The 25458-nt window shown below is 38.2% G+C and overlaps 2 protein-coding genes across 4 annotated transcripts in view; both read right to left on the reverse strand.

The window, feature by feature from the left end:
- The window catches only part of strn (striatin, calmodulin binding protein), a 65146-nt gene that overhangs the window by 17624 nt on the left and 22064 nt on the right, over nt 1-25458 (reverse strand). For 2 of the 3 annotated variants that reach the window (XM_044342315.1, XM_044342314.1), the window contains exons 2-6: nt 11043-11146; nt 8237-8310; nt 7427-7511; nt 798-968; nt 563-698 (exon numbers count right to left, since the gene is read on the reverse strand). In XM_044342315.1, the coding sequence (XP_044198250.1) occupies nt 563-698; nt 798-968; nt 7427-7511; nt 8237-8310; nt 11043-11146 (570 nt within the window). Of the gene's footprint in view, nt 1-562; nt 699-797; nt 969-3453; nt 3526-7426; nt 7512-8236; nt 8311-11042; nt 11147-25458 lie in introns of those variants that run through there. The other variant, XM_044342316.1, reaches the window with a different exon arrangement.
- Nucleotides 18124-20247, reverse strand: LOC122974529 (E3 ubiquitin-protein ligase TRIM39-like). The gene has a single exon (XM_044342572.1). The coding sequence runs from the start codon at nt 20245-20247 to the stop codon at nt 18604-18606; it is 1644 nt and encodes a 547-aa protein (XP_044198507.1). The 3' UTR covers nt 18124-18603.

Raw genomic sequence — 25458 nt, forward strand, 5'->3', positions numbered from 1 at the left:
TTCATTGATCCGTGAGTGGAAAACCAGATGTTACAGCAGCACATGAATGAAATCAATTGAAATTAGAAATAGAATAAATCAGAGGCGACATTATAAAAGTTATACACGACATACACATTACAGTACTTTAGAATATGTAAGTGAATTGTGCAAATATTTGTGCAAAAGAAGTCCAGTAGTGCAACTTTGTGTGTGAAGTATATATATAATATAAGTATAAAGGTGTGAAAAATAATGTACATAATAATAATATAATAAAGGATATAATGTTATATATATATATAACAGGTGCAGGTACACATACTGCGGTAAAAATACAATACTATTAAGTATATAATATAATAGAAATAGAAGAGAATAAAATACTCTGTTATGTGTTATATAACATATAATCATATAAAGAGCAAAATAATAATAATAATGTAATAGTATTATAGTGTTGTTATAAAGTTATTTAGTTTAGTTTTAGTTGTTGTAGAGTTCTTCTTCCCCCACATAGTCAAACAAATGCAAGTGTGCAGCTGTAAATAAACCAGAGTGTGTGTGTGTGTTCGTGTCTTACTGCAGCCAGATCCAGGATGGTTTTATCCCGTCCTTCGCTGTCCTCCTCCTCGTCCTCGTCGCTGAATTCTGCTGCAGCGCTTTCTATGAACTTAAAGGCCTCCAACACGGTGGCCGAGTCCGACATGTCCGGTTTACTGGAGGAGAGAGACGAGCAGCTTATATTACCTAAGATTTCTGTAGAATCATCTAAATAAACCTTAATTCTGTTATATAATTACTGTCTCATCTTGTACCTGACCATGCCGCTGTCCTTCAGAGAGGAGGGTTCGGTGCCGTTGACCATCGGTTCGGTTTTCTTCTCTGAAGGTTTCTCTCCTGAGTCTCCGGTCAGACCCAGCAGTGCCCTCACCCTCTGAGACTTCACATCCAGGATGGTGTCGGTGTATCCCACCTCCTGCAGGTACCTGAGAGGGGAGCAGGAGACGGGAGACAGGTTAGAGGAGGCGCAGGAGGCAACGAGAGCCTCTGGAGGAGAAGCAACAACCGAGGTTTGACCACCATCTTCTCTCTCTATCTTATTCCTCCGTTGTTGTCCAGAAACTATTAAAAACACGTCAGTGAGTCACACCGCTGCACTGGGTGTCACGTTCCTTCATCATGGAGAGTTTGGTCATGTTAGTTTGTTTAGAAACGGCTCCAAAGACTAATAACAGTGATTTTCAGTCTCCAGAGAGTAGTTCTGTGTACGGCAGACACAACTGAGCATGTATGGGAATGTGGTTCTGTTTACAGCTTTGCTAGCTTGTTGTGCTACATATCACAACCTCTGGACTTTGTACTACATTGTAAGTTTCTCAGTACAAATTCAAGCCTTACACAGAACTACTCTCCAGAGACTGAAAACCTGATCACTGTTACTAGTCTATTATTAGAAGAGATTTCTTATAAAAGTGAAATCCTTCAATTAGAGTAGTTTTGTCTGTTTTCTCATCTCTTACAGCATTTCTTGGCTGTTTGACAGATGATTCAGATGATTGTGGAAGTTAAACTGAGCTAATCAAACACTTTGAGTGCTGACTGACTCTAACAGACTCACTATAAGCAGACTGGAAGAAACTCGCCAGTCAAACAACCCATAATGCATCGCTCTCTGTGGGGGCGGGTGTCACAGTGATGCTCTCTCCTTTCAGAAAACGATCTCTGATGTTGTGAACGCGTTAATTAATTTTGTCTCGTCCACAAAATAAGATGACCCCACTTTTTAAAATGCAATTTTCAGAATAAAACACCGTCTTCTATTCGGACTAATACATTAACTTTTGTACTTTAATCAAACACTTTGTTTTATTTTGAAAATATACTATCAGTGGCATCCTGAAAAATAACAAAAATGTGAGTTCTCAGCTGTATTTTCATTCTTTAAATATTTTATTACCTGAATTTCATATTCATAAATGCAAATTTACTGGTAAAGTTACAAAGTCACATAAATGTCACTTTGGCACAATGACTGAAATGATGCTGATATTTGAATAATATGTTTTACCATCATGGGTGTTTAGAAAATTTGCTGCTCATTTATTTTATATTCATGTAGTATTTGTACTGCAGCAGCAGCTCTCCAAAAATAAACATAGAACATATTAAATTAAGCAGAGATTCTGCTTTTCTTAATGTATTAACAAACCCCGAAGAATGTAAAAATTATAAAAACTTTTATTTTGTTTAAAATATCTATAAAAATGTCAAGCTAGCCTAAAATTAGAGCCGCAATTAGTTGATTTATCAATTAGTTGCCAACTATTAAATTAATCACCAACTATTTTGATAAACAATTAATTGTTTTGAGTGATTCTAGCTTCTCAAATGTGAATATTTTCTGGTTTCTTTAATCCTCTGTGACTAAAACAAGACAGTTTAAGTTGCATCTTGGCATTTTGGAAACACAGATTGATATTTTTCACTATTTTCTGACATTTTATGGACCAAACAAGTAATCAATTAATGGAGAAAATAACTGTCAGTTGCAACTTCATACAGTAAATGCAGAGTCTTTGTTCTCTGAGTCTGTTCAGTTCCTTCTGTGTTATTTGTCTTATATCTTTATCAAACTATACAGGAAAAAGCAATAAAGTTGGCTACAAAAAACAACTTAAATAAATCAATAATCTACACTTGGTCTATATGTGATAATGACACAATAAACTTGTTCTTGTTTGTTTATTTCAATCCAGAAGAAAGAAAAAGCTTCTGAAGGAATAAATCCTGCTTTTTTTCTGCCTGAATAATTTCTTCCTCATTAACACAGAATGTAGATGTTGGTTTGATTCCTGCTGGAAAATCTCCACACAGGAAGTGACAAAGAACTTAACGAGAGATAATAAGATACTTTAAAACTTCATCTGAACACTCAACACAATCCAAACATTCAGTCAATAAACCCACAAACACTCGGAGGCCTGATATCTTCATTCTGTTGTTGCAGCGGTGCCTTGCTGTACCGCCGAGCTCCACAACAACACAATTACATCCACGAAGCAGCTTCCTTAAAGAGCAACGCCACCCATGTTTGTGAACATGAACATGAACACTAAAACTGGAGGAAAGAATCCGCTTCTGCTCAGCGGACGATAGATCAGCTGCAGATTTGTTGAGTTTTCTTGATTTTTGTTGACTTGTATGATTTCTAGCACACAAATGAGGTTTGAACTCAGCACTTTAATTAACTCAAAACAAATCAGATTAACATTTTTGTGGCTGCAAAAAAAGTCAAAGCTCCATTATTTAGCTGCTGATTTTAAGTCTTTTCTGGCTGATTTTGAGCTTTGGTTCAACATGATGCAAACTCACAAATGCTCCATCGTAACGGAGAGAGATAAAGTTCTTTTTAAATGTGCAGAATTTCCCTTTAACCTACCTCGTATCAGAAGAAGTTTATCTGTACTTTACCTCCTCGCTTCGGGGGGGAACCGGAGAAGCAGAGAAGCGCTCAGACTGGCGAGCAGCGTTTTATCAAGAGGTTTTATCCTCAGTGGACCGAAGTTTAATGTGAAAGCATCTAGTGTGTTTGTTCATAGAGAGAGAGAGAGAGAGAGAGAGAGAGAGAGACAGAGGGAGGAAGGTCGGCCTCCCTCCCTCTGTACCAGCCTCTCCGATCGCAGGAGGCCTCGACGGCTCCACACAATCCTCCATTCACTGTCAGCACAGACACACTCGCTGTCAAACACACACACACACACACATTCAGAAAATAAATAATATGTGAGCAGACACACAAATGTCCTCACACACACAGTTACTAGAGCCGCAACTAACCGTTATTTTCATTATCGATTAATCTGTCAGTTATTTTCTTGATTAATTGATTAGTTGTTTGGTCCATAAAATGTCCTTCAATGTGTTTGTTTTGTCCACAAAGACATTCAGTTTACTGTCATAGAAACCAGACAATATTCACATTTAAGAGGCTGAAATCAGAGAATTTTGACTTTTTTTACTTTAAAAAATCGATTATCAACATAGTTGGCGATTAATCTAATAAGAGGGCAACTAATCGATTAATCGCTGCAGCTCTAAAAGCAGTAATGGACAACATGAGACAGAAAACACAGAAAGTCTCACAGATGTAAACATTTTTCTAACAAAAAGACAAGATCTGCTCATCTTTGTATTTGTTATGTACAGTGTTGGGTGTAACGCGTTACTGTAATCACACTACATCTGTCTGTAACGCAGTAATGTAACACGTTACTGTTCCTACATTCAGTGATAACAGTGGAGTTACTGATCAAAACATTCTGTCGTTACTTGCGTTACACGAGTTCTTCAATTATCTGCATTAAAAAATAATCAAAGGTGCCTTTCATGCTCGCTTGCACAACAATCGCCTGACCTCTCACTTTGACTTGAGTTATGAACACACGAACACACGTGTGTTGGAGAAAAGATGCACACTACTTCAAATTTTTTATGTGAAAGGACAAGAATGTGACGGTAAACTGTGCTGTGAACACAACATCACACAGCAGCACCTGCAAAGGCAACATGCTAACACAAAGACTCCAGGACACCAAACAAGCAGCCAAAGCTTGATTCTCAACAGGTAACGTTAACTAAAGCAGAGATGAACAGGCCTGCAGCATCGTACACAGTTCAGAAACATACTCAGCAAAATACCGATAACAGACGTCCATCATCATCATCATCATCAGACAGGAAATCTTCTTCTTCTGTATGTCCTCCTTATTAAGACAAGGATTTGCTCTGATATGTGGGCGTATGTAAGGTTTAACGTTATATTGGTAACTGGCAATTACACCACAACGCATCTCAGACGTTGTTGCGGAGTAATGCAAAAGTAATGTAACGAGTAGTGAGATTAATTAACCTTTCACGGGGAGTAATGAAGTAAAGTAATGAATTACTCTTTAAAAAAGTAACGAGTGATGTGTAATACATCACAACCCCAACATTATGTATAAAAAGCAGCACACTGGTGGACGTCGTTGTCTTCTTACACAAAACGATTTCCAGAGAAGAAAAACAGATCAATATTTCAGCCGCTTGTCAATGAAGTTGGAAGATGTTTATTTATTTTAGTATCAGCTGTTCACCTGCCATCAGCCTTTTCCTAATTATTAGTGTGTTCAGAGCTGCAACTTATTTTCATTATCAATTAATCTGTTGATTATTTTCTTGATCAATAGATTAGTTGCTTGGTCTTTAAACCCTAAACTGTCTTGTTTTGCCCACAACACAAGATATTCAGTTTACTGTCATCAAGACTAAAGAAACCAGAAAATATTCACATTTAACAAGCTGGAAACAGAGAATTTTAGCATTTTAGCATTTTAGCATCGTTTCCTGCTCCAGGAGTTAAATACAGCAAAGTCAGCTAAACTTCTGTTTAAAGAGATGCGTTACAGCGTCTGTAGGTCTTCTCCTCTACTGTCCCATGTGTTTGACTCTTCAGCTGACAGCAGCCAATCAGGAGAGAGATGCTCCAGGCTGCGCTTGGATTTTATAACTGAACTAACGACCAGGATGCACTTTTTATTCCTCTGACTGTTTATTCCTCTGAACAACATTTAAAACATACATACAGGTAAAACATGTAGCTCTTATATCAGTTTAGTGCAGGGCGGCTGCTCTGCAGGTGCGCTTGATTTTACTGTAACTGCAGTAACCGGGCGGAGACATGAATAATATTTCTCATACGAGGCTGTACTGAAGAAAGAAACCAATAATAATTAAAGCTGCAAGCAGCGTTGAACGGGCCCTCGCACCTCTGCGCACGTCCGACCGCGGCGCAGTCGAAAGTCTTCTGTGACGGGCATGTAGATGTTTTCAGACCCGGCTGTTTTCAGACAGTGCAAGAAGGAGATAAACATCACTTCCTTTTGTCCACTATTTTGCCTGCTGCTGGGGCAGCACTGATGGAATATTGTCATGTAGATGTGTTCAGGCCGAGACTCTTATCAAACATGTAAAGTTTGGTGCAGACTGGAGCATTTACAATAAAGTTATAGCAACTTCCTCTGTCATGATGAAACATCAAATCTCAACAGTGTGAGAATTTTCTGCAGGATGAGACATGAGACAAGTTTTGGGCCCATTCACTTGAATTTTAATTAGTAAATTGGAAACTCTTGATGAGTTTGTGTGTAAAACAAATTAATTTCCTAATTTTCATCAAGTTTATTTTTAGAAAAGTAAAGACTTTTGACCCACATGACCTGGTCAAAGTTTGATTGACATGTGTACTGTCAGGTGTGTAGAGACAATAAGTAACTGCAGCTGTACACAGAAAAATACTCATATATTTGAATGGAGAGTGTGAGCGAACCGCTAGGTGCTCGGGCCCTAATAAAGGAAAAACTGCAGTACAGAGCTACAAATTTTAGTTTTGAAGGTATTTTTCTGCAGCACTTTATCACTAAACTGTCAATCTCACTCTGTTTTTTCCCTTCCCCTCATAGGTCATCCCCACTACTGAATTATACATATAAGACCTATAATTATTGTAAAATAAATGATAATAGCACCAAACTTCATACAAAGTTTGTATATAATGTACTGTATGTATATAGACCTTTCTGCTGTATCCTACAAAAATGAGCTGCATTCAACCCCCACACCAGTGGCGGCTGGTGACCCAAAAAATTGGGGAGGACAGGAGGAAAACCAACAAACCACATCAAACTATATCATTGTTCCCCACCTGATGAAATCAGAGGGGTGGGGGGCAATTTTATATGCCTGATAATGTTTAGTATGTCGGCCCATAAGAACCACATATATGTAACGAGGTAAATACAGAGAATATGTTACTTTTCCTTCTGAGTCGACGCATCAGTCTGACGTAGCGACTATGAGTCGACTGAATATCCTGAGTCTGGTACAACGCTACCAGACAAAAAAATAAATAAATACATAAAAGTTGCATCATCTGTGTGAGAACATGAATCAATGTGATGGATCACGTCTGCAGGTCGATTATCAGAGTGATGAAGTGAAACAGCGATCGATCACAGAACTGATGATTTAGAAAACATCAGCAGGAACGAACAGCTGGAAACATGAAAAAACACTTTATGTTTATACATATATAAACAATATGTTGGAAATTAGGTTTTCAAACACACACACACACACACACGCAGACAGGAAAGGAAACACACACCGGCTCCAACTGGTCACAGTGGATTAGTGTTTGATTCCCATTAAAAGTGTTAATCTCCTTTAAGAAGATTGACTCTGCTGCTTTCTGCTTTTTGTTCTGAGACACTTAAACACACACATACTGCTGTCCCATGACACTGAATTAGGCTGTGTGTGTGTGTGTGTGTGTGTGTGTGTGTGTGTGTGTGTGTGTGTGTGTGTGTGTGTGTGTGTGTGTGTGTGTTCATGTGTGTAAACTCACTGTCTGAGCAGCTGGCGTCCTTGTTTCCAGCTGAGCTGATGGCTGCTGTTGGGAGGACTGGGAGCCTCACTGTCATTCCCTTCATCTGAAACACACACACAGAGAGAGAGAGAGAGAGAATTACTAACATGTTTCTGTTCATCCATTCATTATTTTCCCAATGCGATGTAGTCCAGAGGTCCTTCTCCCCGGCTACAGCTCCTCCTGGGATCCCAGATGGGATCCACAGGGAGGCGTCGTGATCAGGTGATGAACATGAAGCAGCAGCTGATCAGTGTTTTTCCATCTGAAATTAAAATATCATGAAAAAGTTTTACTGCTCGGCTGACGAGGAAACGCAAACAGACTGAGTGAATAAATGATGAATCACGTGACTCGAACGTCACTGAAGAGCTGAAAACATCAGATGTGTGTGGAGCGATGATGAGGAGGCTGTAACCTTCCTCACATCAGTACATGAAACTAACAGAAACATCATATTTCCATCATGTTTTCCATCGTCTGAGCTTTGACTCTTTTAATGACATCGTCTCGTTGTTTCCTCTTCTTCTTCTGTGACGGTTTAACGGCAGCGACTGGAGGATCAGCGCCACCTGCTGTTTATCTGCTGATATTCACACATCAGCAGTGGACGGAAACAAACATTCAAACATTTCCTTTTGGAATTTTCTGGAAATTCAAACAAACGTGGGATGTCAGGAACGAAAAACTGTCATTTTAACCATCTGTGAACAAAATGCTGCACTATAATAAATAATCATTCAAAGCAACATATTATTACACCGTATGTAATAAATGAAAACGTCTTACCTGAATCATAACTAGGAGGTTTAATCTCCCCTTGGTTCAGTTCTGTCCCATATTTCAGTTTATGATATTTGGCCCTGAGGATGAACACACACACACACACACACACACACACACGTATAACATGGTTATCACAATGTCTGATAAGGTCTTATTAGTTTAGTTAAATCATTCTTGTTGAATTATGTCTTTTTGGAATAAATATTATCAATCTTTATGTCGACGTACATGTGTTTAACCTGATTATTAAATAGCTTAAAGATGTCACATTACTGCTGATTATTATCTATAAAAACACAACAAACAGCCACCAGATTCATTTAATTTCAGCTCAACATGAGACTTGAAACCTGCAGCAGAGACACAGTCAACATTTATTGATAAAGTATCTGATATACAGCTGAGTAAACGCTGAATGTGAAGGATTATTATATTTATCTGCAGCAAGTTTCAAGTCTCAGCAAGTTCATTTATAACAGCAATGATGGATATTGATCAAAAGTGGCTTAAACCATGTTGCAGTGATTTGTAATCAGGATAAACTGATCGGATTTATCAATCAGAGTCACTTTGAAATGAAATGAAATCTGACTGCAGATTAAACTGTTCATGATTATTAATATTCAATAATAATATCAACATGTCACATGTCTCACTTTGTACATCTGCTGAACATTTAACCAATAAATCATTTTCATATTGATGAATGTTGTTCTACTTTTACTACTACTTCTACTTTTTTTTTTTTCATCATCTTACTAACCTTTTATTTCTGATGCCACTTCATGACCTCATCTATAGAAATAATGTTTTCATTTATGTATTTTATGTGTCTGGAAATAAAACAACGCAGTTTAAATCAATAAACGAAGCAGCTTCACATTGTCAGGACAGTTTTTAGGAGAGAAAAATAAAACGAAAAAAAGTGAAAAGTGTGCGTGATGAGATTTTTGGTAATGAAGTAAATTTTTAAGGGAGACGACATGTTTCTAATGTGAAGACATTTTATTTTGAAAGTGAGGGAACAAGAGAACATTTCTAAAGTGAGGATATTTTATTTTGAAAGTGAGGGAGCAAGAGAACATTTCTAAAGTGAGGACATTTTATTTTGAAACTGAGGGAGCAAGAGAACATTTCTCAAGTGAGGACATTTTATTTTGAAAGTGAGGGAGCAAGAGAACATTTCTAAAGTGAGGACATTTTATTTTGAAAGTGAGGGAGCAAGAGAACATTTCTCAAGTGAGGACATTTTATTTTGAAAGTGAGGGAGCAAGATAACATTTCTAAAGTGAGGACATTTTATTTTGAAAGTGAGGGAGCAAGAGAACATTTCTCAAGTGAGGACATTTTATTTTGAAAGTGAGGGAGCAAGATAACATTTCTAAAGTGAGGACATTTTATTTTGAAAGTGAGGGAGCAAGAGAACATTTCTAAAGTGAGGACATTTTATTTTGAAAGTGAAGGAGCAAGAGAACATTTCTCAAGTGAGGACATTTTATTTTGAAAGTGAGGGAGCAAGAGAACATTTCTAAAGTGAGGACATTTTATTTTGAAAGTGAGGGAGCAAGAGAACATTTCTAAAGTGAGGATATTTTATTTTGAAACTGAGGGAGCAAGAGAACATTTCTAAAGTGAGGACATTTTATTTTGAAAGTGAGGGAGCAAGAGAACATTTCTAAAGTGAGGACATTTTATTTTGAAAGTGAGGGAGCAAGAGAACATTTCTCAAGTGAGGACATTTTATTTTGAAAGTGAGGGAGCAAGATAACATTTCTAAAGTGAGGACATTTTATTTTGAAAGTGAGGGAGCAAGAGAACATTTCTCAAGTGAGGACATTTTATTTTGAAAGTGAGGGAGCAAGAGAACATTTCTAAAGTGAGGACATTTTATTTTGAAAGTGAGGGAGCAAGAGAACATTTCTAAAGTGAGGACATTTTATTTTGAAAGTGAAGGAGCAAGAGAACATTTCTCAAGTGAGGACATTTTATTTTGAAAGTGAGGGAGCAAGAGAACATTTCTAAAGTGAGGACATTTTATTTTGAAACTGAGGGAGCAAGAGAACATTTCTAAAGTGAGGACATTTTATTTTGAAAGTGAAGGAGCAAGAGAACATTTCTCAAGTGAGGACATTTTATTTTGAAAGTGAGGGAGCAAGAGAACATTTCTAAAGTGAGGACATTTTATTTTGAAAGTGAGGGAGCAAGAGAACATTTCTAAAGTGAGGACATTTTATTTTGAAAGTGAGGGAGCAAGAGAACATTTCTAAAGTGAGGACATTTTATTTTGAAAGTGAGGGAGCAAGAGAACATTTCTCAAGTGAGGACATTTTATTTTGAAAGTGAGGGAGCAAGAGAACATTTCTCAAGTGAGGACATTTTATTTTGAAAGTGAGGGAGCAAAAGAACATTTCTAAAGTGAGGACATTTTATTTTGAAACTGAGGGAGCAAAAGAACATTTCTAAAGTGAGGACATTTTATTTTGAAAGTGAGGGAGCAAGAGAACATTTCTAAAGTGAGGACATTTTATTTTGAAAGTGAGGGAGCAAGAGAACATTTCTAAAGTGAGGACATTTTATTTTGAAAGTGAGGGAGCAAGAGAACATTTCTAAAGTGAGGACATTTTATTTTGAAAGTGAGGGAGCAAGAGAACATTTCTAAAGTGAGGACATTTTATTTTGAAAGTGAGGGAGCAAGAGAACATTTCTCAAGTGAGGACATTTTATTTAGGAAAGACTTTTGTTATTATTTGCTTCAGGTGAAGGTTGAGTTCTACTGCAGGGAGTGTCCTCACAGGTCTGCTGTACTAACCTCTCTTGTTTGAGGGCGTACTCCAGCATCTTGATCCGCCTCACCAGGTCCTTCTTCAGGTTCTCCTGACCTCGTCTCTCCCCCTGCAGGAAGGCGATCTGAGCCTGGAGGGAACACAGGAAACACTGGATGATGACTGATGATTTGAACTTAACTCTCCGCAGTGTTTTCTATTAAATGGATGCATTTACACTATATAACAGCTTTTATCCAAAGCGCTTTACAATGTTTCTGCTGCTCACACACACACACACACGCCGACAGCAGCAGGCGACCACGCAGGGTTCTGGTTCAGTCGAACCATCGACCTTCAGATTTGTGGACGACCTGCTCTGCCCCCAAAACTATTAACCACTGATTTACTTTAACGTGTGTGTGTGGATAAAAACAGCAACACACAAACCAACAGACGGTGTGGATGAGATTAACGGAGTCTCTCGGGGGGGTCAATAAAAGCATCTAATCTCCATTAAACACGATGAAGTCTGAAAACACCTGACAGTCGTTTATCTGTGAGGCTCCGTGTTTCAACATTCAGCACATTCAGCTGTTGTGATCTTTGTAATTATTAGTCTTGATGATCCTCTGTGCGTTCTCCTCTTCATCTGCTCTGCGACCGTCTAATTCCCCCGCAGAGATCATTAAACTTTCATCGAGTCTAATTCTGTTTTCGTTAAACTCGGTCCCACCGAGGATCCAACTGGGAGGCGGCGTGTGGATTTAGGAAAGTGATGTGTGGTTTCTCTGAGGGGGGGAAGTGCTGCGAAGGACCATGAAGGCTGAAATAACTCTCAAACACACACACACTGATCCATAGCAGAAAACAACATTAACATTTTTTTTTTCTTTTACAAGCTTCATCTGCCCAAGACTGACAAGATATTAATCACTGAAAAACTAAATAAAATTGTCCAGCTACAAATTAAAACAGTAAAAAGATCATTAAGAGAGAAACAATAAATGAAGGTAAATACAGTCAAAAACAAAAACATATGATGTAAACAAGCAAAGAAGTCTTGAAGTCAGAAACAGATCTGAGTGAGTGAATGATTCCAGTCTGATGGAGATTTAAATCTAAAAACACGTCTTCCAATTTCTATTGAAATTACAGAAACAAGTCTGATGATCTGAATGGTTTAAATGGATCTAAATGGATCTAAATGGATCTAGGGACTCTTGTAAGCATGAAGGATGGTTAAAGTAAATACATTTAAAAAGAAAAAGCACTCAATGAAAAATGTCTCCTGGAGTTTAATGGGAACCAGTTTGAAACAATGACGAGTCGCCTCTAAAAACAAATCCACTGACTGAACTGGCAGCCATGATGATGATGATGATGATGATGATGATATGCTGAACAGAATATTGATTTTGCATCATTTTTTTTTTTTTTTTAGTTTTATTTTAAGTTCATTTCATCATATTTAAACTCCATATTCATTCAGATTAAGACATTATGATTTCTGGGCAAATTAGTGTTTTTTTCTGTTAAGAAAAGTCAAAAAAAGAAAACTGGTGAATTCCACATGTTCTCTAAAATCACTCATACGTGTCTCTTAAGAATGAATCTTGCTTCTAGCATGAAGGAAGATGCAGTTTTCTTATATTTCTATATTTAAAAATAAAGACTTTGACAAAACTTTCACTGAATCAGGACTCGACCCAGAAACTGACAGGAGATTCTAAAAGTTTACTATAACTGTCGCTCCACATCCTGGCGGTCAGGAGGTCATCAGGTTGTGGCGGCGTGGTGTTCCTATTCAAGAGGACGAGGGTCCCAAAGCCTCCTGGGAAATGAGGACAAGCTGTCTGAGTGTCTAAACGCTGATGGGACTGTTGGGAGACTTGTGACCGACTAACGTTGTGCGACTCTGCGTCTGATCCGTCTTAACGTCTCCTCTCAGACGTCGTACCTGGTTGGACACGAGGTGGCGGCTTGGCGGCGTGGGAACAGACGACATGTGACCGACCCCAGGGGTTGAGGTCACATAATGTGGGTAGAAAAAGATGAACAAAGCAGGGAAAACTTACTAAAAAAAGTCTTTCAAGCAGCGTCTGAAGGTTGTTGTTTGGTCAGACGAAGGTCGTTGAAGGTCATCAAGCTGAGAGACATATTCATATCATATAAATGTGCTTAAATGTTGTCGTTTTGTGCTCTTAAAGGACGGTTCAAGCTCTTCCCACGCTGCAGGACACCTACAGCAGCAGCAGGGTGAGACTGAGAGCCCAAAATATCACAAGAGACACTTCACAACCCAACAATGGAGGGTTTGGACTGCTGAGGTCTGGCAGACGCCTCCACAGTCACATGACTGAAGAGGAGTTTCTATCCTCAGGCCAACTGGATCCTCGACACACACACACACACTTCACTTCAACAAAAACTTCCACACACGGACACTTTTACCTGCACACCAGGTTATTTAACTATAAACACTGGTAGATTCTGGGACTGGTAAGATTTGTATGTATATACAGTAGTTTTTAGCAGATTGGTGTATTTACTGATGATTGATTGATTATTTGTTGATCCGTTGGATATTCCTGCACAGTAACTGAGGATCCTCTTCACTCCTCTGCATGTATGACTTTGTATCTCTGTGCATGTGACTAATAAAGCTTTTTGAATCCTTGAACCATGACTGTTGGTTTGCGCTATTGTTTACAGTGTGTTTGGGAGCTGCAGGGAATCAGCTGTTACCCTGCTGGATCGATGCCATCAGCGCTGACATCATACCCTAACCCCCCCCCCCCCCCCCCCCCCCCACCCCACCTTTATTCCCCTCTAACCCTCACATATGTTTGCTATGAGGTCTCATATTAAATATAACACCTGACCTGGTTTTTACAGCGACTGTACACACAAACACACACAAACTCTTGGAGCCAGCATGAAAGCTGCATCACTGCACACGTTGCCTCCTGTTCTTTCACTCTTTTATGCAAAATACTGCAAAGTATTCAAGGTGCAATAAACTATATTAAGTTACTTTTTTCTAATAACACTCAATTAAATCATTCCTGCAGGGAATAACCAGCCAGTCTGCTGCTCTGTGAAAAATATGTTCTGCTGCTTTTAGTTCATCGTTTTGCTCTAATAACAGTAAAAAAAACAACAAATAAACAAACAGAAAAAAAAAGGTAAAACCAAAACAATGCTGCCTCGTTTAAAACTGTGGAGAACCGATCTGCTCAGGAGCTAACACAAGCTAACGATATGCTACCTGTCAATCAATACTTAGTGATCCTCCAACCATTCATCTAGCGCCATCATCAGGTCGACATTTTAATTTGTCCAACACTGATTTATGATCAAATACCTGCAAAACTACAGACATTAAACACTTGGTGTTTTGTGCTAATTAGCAAATGTTAGCATGCTACAACACTAGTAAAAATTTTAATTCATCTGCATGTTAGCATTGCTACTGTGAGCATAGTGCCAATGCTAAAGTTAGCATTTAGCCCACCACTGTACGTTACGGAGCTGTTAGCATGACTATAGACACGTTAGCGACACCACAACCACATAACATGTAAAACACGTTAAAGGACTTTCATCCGCACACATCAGGATTCACTTCTGTCTGTTTCCCACCAGTGATATGAGTCAAATCACCGAAAACTTTTACATCCCAATTATAGCTGCAGTACTTCTGTCTCTATGTGTAGTTTGTATTACAGGCATCAATCAACACGTAATGACAACACAATGGTGAGTGTTGCACTTTAGTCTTGTTCCAGCTTCTTCTGTCCATAAACCAGCTAATATACTGTAATAAAATGTAATACAGTAATAAGAAATACTGATTTAAAGTACTGACTGTTGGAGAAATTATGTTCGTCATGATAAAGAAAAAATATTTTACTTCTTGAATCTACTTGAATCAGAATGTGGTCTGTTGTGTCGTCTCTCTGATATTGCAGAAATGATCGAACCAGTTTGGAAATAAATCAATCTGTGATTCATTGTTTTGTTTTGAGCAGAGTGGACGATGCAGGCTGCTGCTCACACACACACACTCTGAGGAGGAAGTAGGACACCCAGCCCTTCATCCATGTCAAACACACATGATAAGTGGGTCGCTCCACACTCGAGGCCACTGCGTCTGCATTTCACTGAGATGATGACAGTAAACGTCATTCTGAAAATGAGACGACGATGTTTGAAAACTGTCGGAGTGACAGGAAACGCTTCATCACACAGAACCGAAGCTTAACATGATTCCTGTTAAAACACAAACATTCTGCATCTATTTCCTGATTCTGTTGGTGCAGAACTGTTTAGTCTCTAAAGGCTTTCTGCCTTAATGATTGTTCAAAATCAATAGTGATTGATTACATTGCCAATAGCTGATTTTGGACAGCTGTTGATGTGTTTAAGGACAATCTGATGTCTGATATTTGAGTCAATTATCAAACATTTTTCACCATGTGAGCAGCTTTGGTCCAAACTGAAAAATCTCAACAACTATTGGACAGATTATCATGAAAACTTGTACAGATATTCATGTTCCCCCGAGAATGAATCCTACTGACTGTGATGATGCTCTGACTCCTCTAGTGTAATTTCTGTTTTTTTATTGAAACATCTAGACATCTATTAGATGCATTTCTGTGACATTTGGTCCCCAGACGATGACCTTGAATAACTTTGATTTCCTGACTTTTCATGTAGCGTCATCATCAAAATTTGAATCCGTCCTTTACTTTGGTTTATGACTAAATACCTTGTAAAAATTATACTTGCTAAACATCAACATGCTAGTATTATCATTGTGAGCATGTTCACATGCTGACGTTAGCCCTTAGCTCAAAGCACCACTATGCTTCAGTGTAGCCTCACAGAGCTGCTAGCATGGCTCTTGTTTTCACATAAGAAATGATCAAATAGATATGATCATCTAAAGTGGCTCATCAGTGCAGTTTCTGCACCTGATCATCAAAAAGTCCAGATGAAGGCTATGTGCCAAAATAAGTGTTTTTTAAAAATGTATTAACCATATTGTTTGTATAAGGACTCAAGAAGTCTTACGGCTGTTTATCCAGCCTGCCCCTAACATGTGATGCAGTAAGACATATGGGAAAGAATCATAGCTGCATAAATATCTTGGCTGCATCCAAAGAGAGACAGTTTCTAATATGTCTAAAATAAGTTGTACTTTATGGTTTTAACTGGTTTTTAAACATGTTTCTTAAAGTTTGCATTTGGATCCAGTGTCACACCAAGATATTTAAAATCAGTAACTATGTCAATTTTTTCACCTTTGATGAAAATATCAGCGTTAGGAGGTTGTACCATAGTTTTAGTGAAAAACATACCGTTTGTCTTGTTTACATTAAGACTCACACATGATTGATCAAGCCAATGTGTGATCCTTTCCGATGCAATTGTTAGCTTAGCAGCAGCTAACTCAACTGTTTTTGCATGTGTGTACACAACGGTGTCATCTGCAAACATTTGTAGTTCTGCATCATTACACTGTTGAGGGAGATCATTAATATATAGGCTAAATAATAGGGGACCTAACACTGACCCTTGTGGAACACCGATTGTGCACTTCATGTTACTGGACAGTGTGTCACCAACTTTAATGCATTGTCTCCTATTAGATAAATATGAAGACATGCATACCAGTGCTCTAGAAGATAAGTTGAATTTAGAGAGTTTTGAAATTAAAACATCATGATTGACTGTCAAATGCTTTATGTAGATCTAAAAATACAGCACCAACTACTCCTCCTTTGTCAAGTCTTGATTTAATTTGCTCTATTAAGTGCAAGGTAGCAGTTTCATTGGACTGATTTGCTCTAAAGCCAAACTGCATACAATGTAGACCAAAATTGCTTGTATTAAGAAATGTTGTCAGTTGTTCAATGTCAACTTTCTCAGCAACCTTTGAGAGTACTGACAGTATACTTATTGGTCTGTAGTTACTGCTTCAAGGCGATCTCCAGATTTAAAAATAGGCGTGACAACGGCACATTTCCAGTCATCAGGAAAGGAGCTGTGTATGATGTATATGATCGTCTTCACGTTTCAAATAGTCTGTTTTACATTTTTAAAAAAGAAAAGTAGTTCATCAATGCAGTTTCTGCACACTATCATCAAAAAGTCCAGATGAAGGCTGTATGCCAAAATGTGTGGGTTTTAGAAATTATTTTAGCCAGAAAAATTCTTGATATACATAATCTGTTTTACAAGGGAGACCTGGTCCAATTGAGCTGCAGTAGAAGTATAATAACAAAAAGAGGGACTTTGGCACTAAAAAGACTGTAACGTTGAAAGATATCTACTTGATTTGACTCATTTGGACGCTGAAGCTTCATATTAGCTTCAGATAAACTTTTAAATACATTTTTTGCACAGAAGGAGGACTGTGGATTTTGTCCCCCATCACTTCCATTGTAAGGTCATTATGAAGGGATCTTCTAATGGTCAGTATGAACAGGAGGAATGATTACCTCTCAATAGATTGTAGGTCAGTAAAATAAAAACAATAATCAATGCAGAGAGAAAATATTGAAACATGATGATACAAAGCTGCATATGTAGACTAATAAGTGTTTGGTAAAGAAAGCAGAAAAACATTTGTGATTGTTAATGAACTGTAACAGAAACACAAACACAGCTTCTCTGTAAACCAGGTTTTATTTTTTGTGTTTGGTGTTCAACAAGTCACTGCTTACTCAGGCCATGTTTTTAAAGCTTTACATTAAAACTACAGACATAGTTTAGTTTACAGGTTTTTACAATCACATATTTACAGATTTCTTTAAATCATAATCAATCTCATCAATATTCAAACAAACAAATTGGCCAAAGTGGACAGAAACGAAACAAACCTCAGACAAGATAAGAAAATCCTTTATACACATTATACATATATTCTATTAATCAACTGTAGAGCTGCAACTAATGATTATTTTCATTAATAAACAACCTTGTTTTAACCTGTTTTTGAATCATTATTTAATCTATAAAATATCAGAAAATAGTGAAAATATTCATCACAGTTTCTAAGAGTTCAAGGTGTTTTTGAATGTTTTGTCTGACCAACAGTCCAAAACCCAAAAATTATTCAAGTTACCATCATATAGAGCAGAGAGTAGCAGCAAAACCTCACATTTAAAAAGATGGAGCCTGAGAATGTTTGTCTGACAAATAATTTAAACGATTATCAATCAATCAATTCATTTCTGTTGTTCTGTCATTAAGTGTTTCAGCACTTATTACAACCTGTAAAATATTGACACATATTCTGTGGAGTCATGGTCTCAGCCGAACTCTACAATGAAGCTTTATGACACTGTGAAATATTCACACTTTGTTTTCTGTGGTTTCACTTCAAACTGAAAGTTTTGTTTTTTTTGGAAACTTTGTCTTTTTGACTAGAAATGAAACTAAAGTTCTGTGGATTTGATCAGATGTTTAAATAGAGATTTAATTTTAGATAGAAATCCTAGTTTGTGTTTTTTCTCATAATAAACAAGAATGTGTTTGTATATTTACTCTCTTCAAAAACAAAGACACATTTATGACATAAAACAGGTGATAACTCTACTCAGTTTGATTGACAGGACAGATGATCAGAGGGGCGGAGTTTTTACCACCATCATAAGGATAGGGACTGAGGAATGTGTAGAGTTTGTCAGTGAAGGAGCAGCCAGTAAAGGAGTAGATAAGAGCTGCAGCATCTACGTCATAAAAGGAGACCAGACCCTCCTCATAATCCACAAACACCCCCACCTTCTGAAGCTGAGACTTCAGAGAGAGAACGACTGGAGGGTCATTACAAGCTATGTACTCATTTCCATTTCTCAAACATATAGTCCAGTAACCATCCTGAGGTCTCAGTGTGATTTTTCCCTTCCTGTTGATGGACTCTCTGGCCACTCCTAAAGCCCATTTAGTCTTCTCTTTAACCTGAACCTCAAAGTAAAATCTGCCTGAAGAGAAACTCTGCTTTCCTAAAACACAGGGACTTGGAGAAAATCTCTCTGGGTTGTTTGGGAGATTCTTCTTCACGTCACCACAGTTTACTTGTTTTCCATCATCAGACAGGATGAGCCAGGGATTTGCTGTATCAGGATCAAGAGTCACATCCACTGCATACTGCTGGACCCTCTTCAGCTCGACCTCAAACAGCTTCTTCATCTCTTTACTGAGCGTCTCCTCCAGCTGAGTCACAGCTCTCACCACAGTCCCCTCATATGATGGTGGATGGATGCTGACCTCTGTCCAGTCTTTGGTGGGTGGAGCAGCTTTCAGGGACGGGAAGTTTTGGAGGAGGTGGAGGTGGTCTTCAGAGCGTGAGAGCTTCTCCACCTCAGAGCTTCTCTTCATCAGCTCAGAGATTTCCTGTTCCAGCTCTTTGATGAAGTCTTCAGCCTGTTTCTCTGTCGTTCTTTGCTTCTCTTCAATTGTCTCAATGAGCTCATTCAGGCTTCTCTCAACAGACTCCTTCAGAGCGGTGAAGACCTGAACACCTTCTGCTTTCTCTCTGTCTGCATCTTCCTTACTGAGGTCAACTGAGTGTTTGATCTCTTGAATCTTCAGTCGTCTCTTCTGGATCATCTGCTGAATTTCAGCCTCTGTCTTCCCCAGCTCTGCCTTCTTTCCTTCATATTCTTCTTTCAGAGGAACAACATCATGTGTCTTGTGGTCTAAAACAGAGCAGAGTATGCAGACACATGTCTGGTCAGTCTTACAGAACAGCTCCAGAGGTTTATCGTGCTTCATACACATCCTGTCTTCCAGGTTCTCCACAGGGTCCATCAGCTGATGTCTTTTCAGACGTGAAGCTGTCAGATGAGGCTCCAGGTGAGTCTCACAGTAGGAGGTCAGACACACCAGACAGGATTTCAGGGCCTTCAGTTTGGTTCCAGTACAGACGTCACAGGGAACTTCTCCTGGTTTGGCAGCTTGTTGCTCTGAGCTGCTGCTGCTGGCTTTCTGTTGAGCTTCCTGTCTGAACTGAGAAACCATCTCAGAGATGAAAGTATTCACCTTCAACTTAGGTCTTGTGTAGAAAACCTCTTTACACATCGGACACGAGTACTGGTCATTACTGTTCCAGTGTTCATTGATGCAGTTTTTGCAGAAGTTGTGTCCACATGGTGTGCTGACTGGATCAGTGAACACATCCAGACAGATGGAGCACAGAAACTGATCTTCAGATCGCAGACAGCTGGCAGCAGACATATCTACACACTGAGTATGAAAAACAAAAGACACAATTTATTCAAAATAAATTTAAATTATTTGTTCAAAAAGAAATAAAGATAATTATTGTTGTATTAAGTATAACATGTGATATTAGGAAGTAATATTGAATTATATCTCTGTTATTGATCGGGATGGGAACATGTGAACAGAGTCGTGAGCAACTGTGATCATTGAAGTCGTGCTGGCAGCTCAAACATTTATCCACAAGGCTGCATGGTGAGTTTAAAGTTGTTGTTTACTTTGATGACGTGTTTTATGTGAGCTGGTTTACACAAACACAGTAAGAGACTGTCATCTGCAGCTCTTTATCTAACAGCTCATTGTGGCTGTTTCTGCTTGTACTATTCTTCCATACAATCTTTAAAATGAACCACTGACAACATAACACAGAATATGTCCATATCTTGTTGTGTAGACCAACTGTTATTGAAGAATAGCACTGCTAACAAAGCTCTGCTAACTTGGTGACAAACACATTTTATTACCTGCAGCTGCTTCACAATAAAAGCTGCTGCTTGTTGGTAGAAAGCTTTTAATGTGAAACAGCTACAGGAAATAGAATGCAGTGTGTCTGTAGGAAGTGATCAGTAAATAGTAATAAGACCAGGAAGGTTGGAGTGAAGCTGAACTCCAAACCACAGAGATTCAGTTACAAGTTACAAAAGTCCTGAGAACTGACACAGAGAGACTGTTTAAAAAACAATTAAAGTTGTTTCACTGAATCTGTGTAAAAACATCTTTAGTTATATTGTCACTAATTTCACAAGTGTCAGTATGAAATGAAAAGAGTGGAACTTCCTGTCTGCTGTGTTAAAGCTGGTTGTTGAAACATTAAATATGATCAGTTGTACTCACCAGTGTTTGGCAGAGACTCTGCTGTGTTGTTGAGAAAGACTTGATGAACTCAGTTTAATTTTTATTTGGACAGAAGTGGAGAGACTCGACTGCAGCTCTGCTGTTGCTCTGAGAAACTTAGTTTCAGTTCTGCAGAGTGACGTTGCAGCTCTCTTATCTTTCCAGTGCTGCTCCTCCTCTTACTGCAGCTCTGACTGAGTTTGTTTCCTCCCTCTGATTTACAGGATTATTGTGAAATATCATGGAGCAAAGGTGAAACTGTACAGGTGGGAGGAGTAAGACACGTGAAAAGTTGTTGCTTAGCTTAATTATGTGTGTTGAAAGTTTGAGGTTTTTCACAAGGTGATCAAAAAACAAATAAACCCTGATTTTAGATTTACTTTTGTCACAAGAGACTAAAAGTTTTGGACAGAAACACTGAACTATGCAGCCAGTTTTTCATGTAACTATTAACTTCTTTTTCTTTTTATCTTGAACTGAGTTCAACAAATGTCGTCTGGTCAACGTTGATGTTAAATCAAGAGTTATTTCAAAAACACATTTTCAACTTTTACCTTTTACACTTTACTTCAGCAAACACGGAAAGAGGTGAAAGACAGTTGACAACAACCAAAGGATCATTTTATTTTATTTCATGCAGATATGATTTCTATCTTCTAATGGTCAGTATGAACAGGAGGAATGATCACATCAAGAACAACATGTTTCAATGTTCATTTGGACTCCTGACTGTTGTTTTAAGACAGACTTAAAAAAATTGAGAAGCTGTCCTTTAAGCATCTGGTGAAATAGTGACTTTCAGATTTATAAATAGAAATCAATCAATAAATCAATTACTATAAAAGATCCTGAAATGAACTCAAAACACTGTTAGCCTGGAAGGAAATTCATCTAATTAATCTCTTTTCCAATGTGGACATGACAGAACAAGTCTAATGGAGCCTGAAGCATCAATACTGTTGCTATGGTTACCTGCAGTGTAATATACCTTTAGAAAATTGGTTAAACTGTAAACAGACGTGTGTTCATAGTTACACACAGTCACAGAAAGAAATTAAACTCTTCAACTGACACAATCAATTAATTTATCTACATTTCAAATACAACAATCAGTTTCCTCTTCCTGTCTGAAAGTGCTGTGCTTTATTGAGAATAGTTTCATCAAAACAGATTTTCATTGGTAGCTTTAAACCAAATGATGTATTTTTTTCAGCTGATTTAAGGTCACTGAATCTGTAACATCAAACTTCACCGTGTTGCAGCTGTAAAGACGAGCAGTTCGAACATCTGCAGTGACTACATCGTCTGTTGCCATGGCGTCTGAACTAGGTGGGATGGGTGATGTTTAACGGGGTTTTGTGTAGGAAGGCATCAGTGGTGCGTCGGCGGCGTCTTTCCTCATAATTATGGATTTTACTGACAAGTCTGAATGTCATGTTTCAGCAGCGGCGTGTAAATGCCTTACAGCGAGGAGAGAAACAAATCCATAGCTGAGGTCAACGCTGTGGTACATCTGTACAATCACAAGACCTCAAACTGCTGCTTTTATTCTCAGGTTCAATTGTGTTGCTTTTCACTCTGGTTTCCACTCCAGTCCAGTTAGGCCACAAACAAGGGTGGACAAATATGGAGGGGGGTGGTGGCCAATGAGTGGGACTTCTTTTTTTGTTCCATTTTAACATTTTTTTTAACAAAATGACTCAAAACGATCAAAGAGGACCTATTCGGCTCATTTCAATCTCTATATTTTCACTCCACTAGAGCAGCTTTGCATGACTCACAGTTCAAAAAACTCCTTATTTATCTTATACTGGCCCTTAATGCAGTCCCTCAGTTCAGCCTCTGTCTCTAACAGGCAGTTTTAGCTCCTGTCTCTTTAAGGTCCCCCTCCCGGTGAGCCCACTCTGTTCTGATTGGCCTGCCTTCTAGAAGCCTGCCGAGGGGAGAGTCGTGTTAAGTTACCGCCGATGCAAACCCAACATTTCCTGCTTTACTGCTTGGATTATTATAAGCAGTAGATAGATATTAAAGATATTAGAAGCTTTTAAATGACTAAATAACAGGAGACCTTTATTGTGAAGAATTTACAGGAAATGAAATGTGTTCCTCACTGAATTAGCGAAGCTTTGTTAGCGGTGCTAAAAACCAGTCGACACAACAACATGTGGAGATATTTGGATCAGGGAGGAATAATACAAGTAGAAACAGCCACAGTGATGATGATGTTTGATGAAGAGCTGCAGACGACTAGCACACCTCCAACAGGCAAACAACTCATTTTTACTTTTCCCTGCTGCGTAATGGAGTCATGGCTTGGCATGACTACCCCCAAAACAATGGAAATATGCAGTAATGTTAGCGGAGCAGAGTAGTGAACTGGTGTCACCAGCCGACTTCGGCTCAGGCCGAAAGTAGAAAAAAAACGTTGGAAACTGAGCGTCTCATATCTCATGTTCATGTAAACAAGTACAACAATCAATCTTAATGTGTCAACTTGTGCTTTGAGGAAATGTGAGAGGCATTTTTTACCATTTTGGACATTTTTTTTTTTACACTAAATGTTTAATTGAGAAAATCATTAGTTGCAGTGCTGGTAGTGAGCAGTAAACTCAAACTCCGGGCTTGAAAAAGTCCTTTCTTTCTCTTCTGTTTATTCAAAACTAACCACAGATATAAAACACACCACATCCTGTGTGTCCAGAAAGATCTGCCAGATAGAGCAACAGATGGAAAATCTTTATTAACTGTAAAAAGGTTGTTATTCCTCTGCTGAATCGGCAGGTAGGACCTCCACTCAGAGCTGCCTTTACACTAAATGCAGGAAAAACTATAACCCACTTGTTAAAAATTACCATCAGACTTTTTATCCTTTTTAGAGGAGAGTCAGTGCTCTACATCTGATCACAGAGGGAGCAGCGAAAAGAAACTGCTCTGATTCATAAAAGCTGCACAGAAAAAAGCTCTTCTTAACTTATAATAATGCTTCTCAAAAAGGTTTTAAATTCATATTTTTATGGTTCTGATTCACCAGAATGTTTAATATCACTTTGTGCTGGCAGATATTTCAGAGTATGAAGCTGCAGACATATTTTCAAACTGAGCAGGTACTTGATGATGTAACATAACTTAAAATGAATCCAGTAAAAACAACACATGGCTCAACACCTCTCGTCAGCTGGTTGACTGTTCTTTGTCCTTGTTCTGCCTACGTGAAGCAGCATTACTCTGAATTCTCTAAACAGTGTTCAGGACCTTTATGTACCTCAGTAACAGAAAAAAAAAAACAGCTTTTAAGTTCTAATTTCCTGTTTTCCTCAGTTAATACAAACTCAACACTTCTCCATGTAGTGTTCATTTTGTCAGCTATTCTTTTTAATTTGTCCTGCATCAAATGTCCTCGTTAGTTTTTTAAATGATATTTATCAACCTCATCCTTCTTTTTTAAGTCAAGCTTTAGTTGACTAAACGTCTGGACATTTTAGTCTCATCTTAGTCAAAGAAAACTGTTATTATTTCAGTTTTATTCAATGAAAACTTGATGTTTTAGTCTCTTTTAGCCATCAGATTCGAGCCAAAAACATCTTCAAATGTCTTGTTTTGTCTAATCAACAAAAAATCATGTAAATCCTCATTAGAGAAGCTGAAACCAGCAAATATATGGACATTTTCTCTTATAAAATGACTAAAATGATTATTTATTCATCAAAATAGTTGGCAATTCATTCTCTGCCGATCAACTAATCAATTAATCGGCTAACTGTTGAAGCTCTACTGTCAGCAACAAGTCCACATGTAACTGAAATGATCCTGATATTATAGATATTTCACAGATTCTGTATCTGTGTTGAGCTGAAACTCACTGGTTGACTTTCTGTTTGTTCACTATAATAAAACATTTGGAGCAGACTGTCGGGATTAATCTATAGAAAGTGAACATTTCATCCTGATAATCATGATTTCCTCCGTCTCTTCCTCACTGAGCCGCCGTCTGCCTGCTGTGAAGGATGTCGCGCTACAGAGTCTTACTTTGTGTTCTTGAAGATAACAGGGATTACAGTCCACAGGAAGATTAAAGTGTGTCAGCGTTCAGCTGCCCTCGATACAGGAAACAGCACACAGACAGGAAGTACAGCTCTCATTAAAGTCAAGACCTTTTCAGACGTGAAGTACCTAATTTTTCTGGCTTCGTCTGTGTGTTAAACTGATGCTTTTTGTCATTCAGACACACAAGACTTTTACATTAATGTTCGTTACAGCTTTATTCAGACATGACGGGACATTTACAAGAAAGAGACACTAATGTTTGCACGACATTTAGTGAGCAGCACAGAG

This window comes from Thunnus albacares, chromosome 3, assembly GCF_914725855.1.
Source record: "Thunnus albacares chromosome 3, fThuAlb1.1, whole genome shotgun sequence".
Lineage (NCBI taxonomy): Eukaryota > Metazoa > Chordata > Actinopteri > Scombriformes > Scombridae > Thunnus > Thunnus albacares.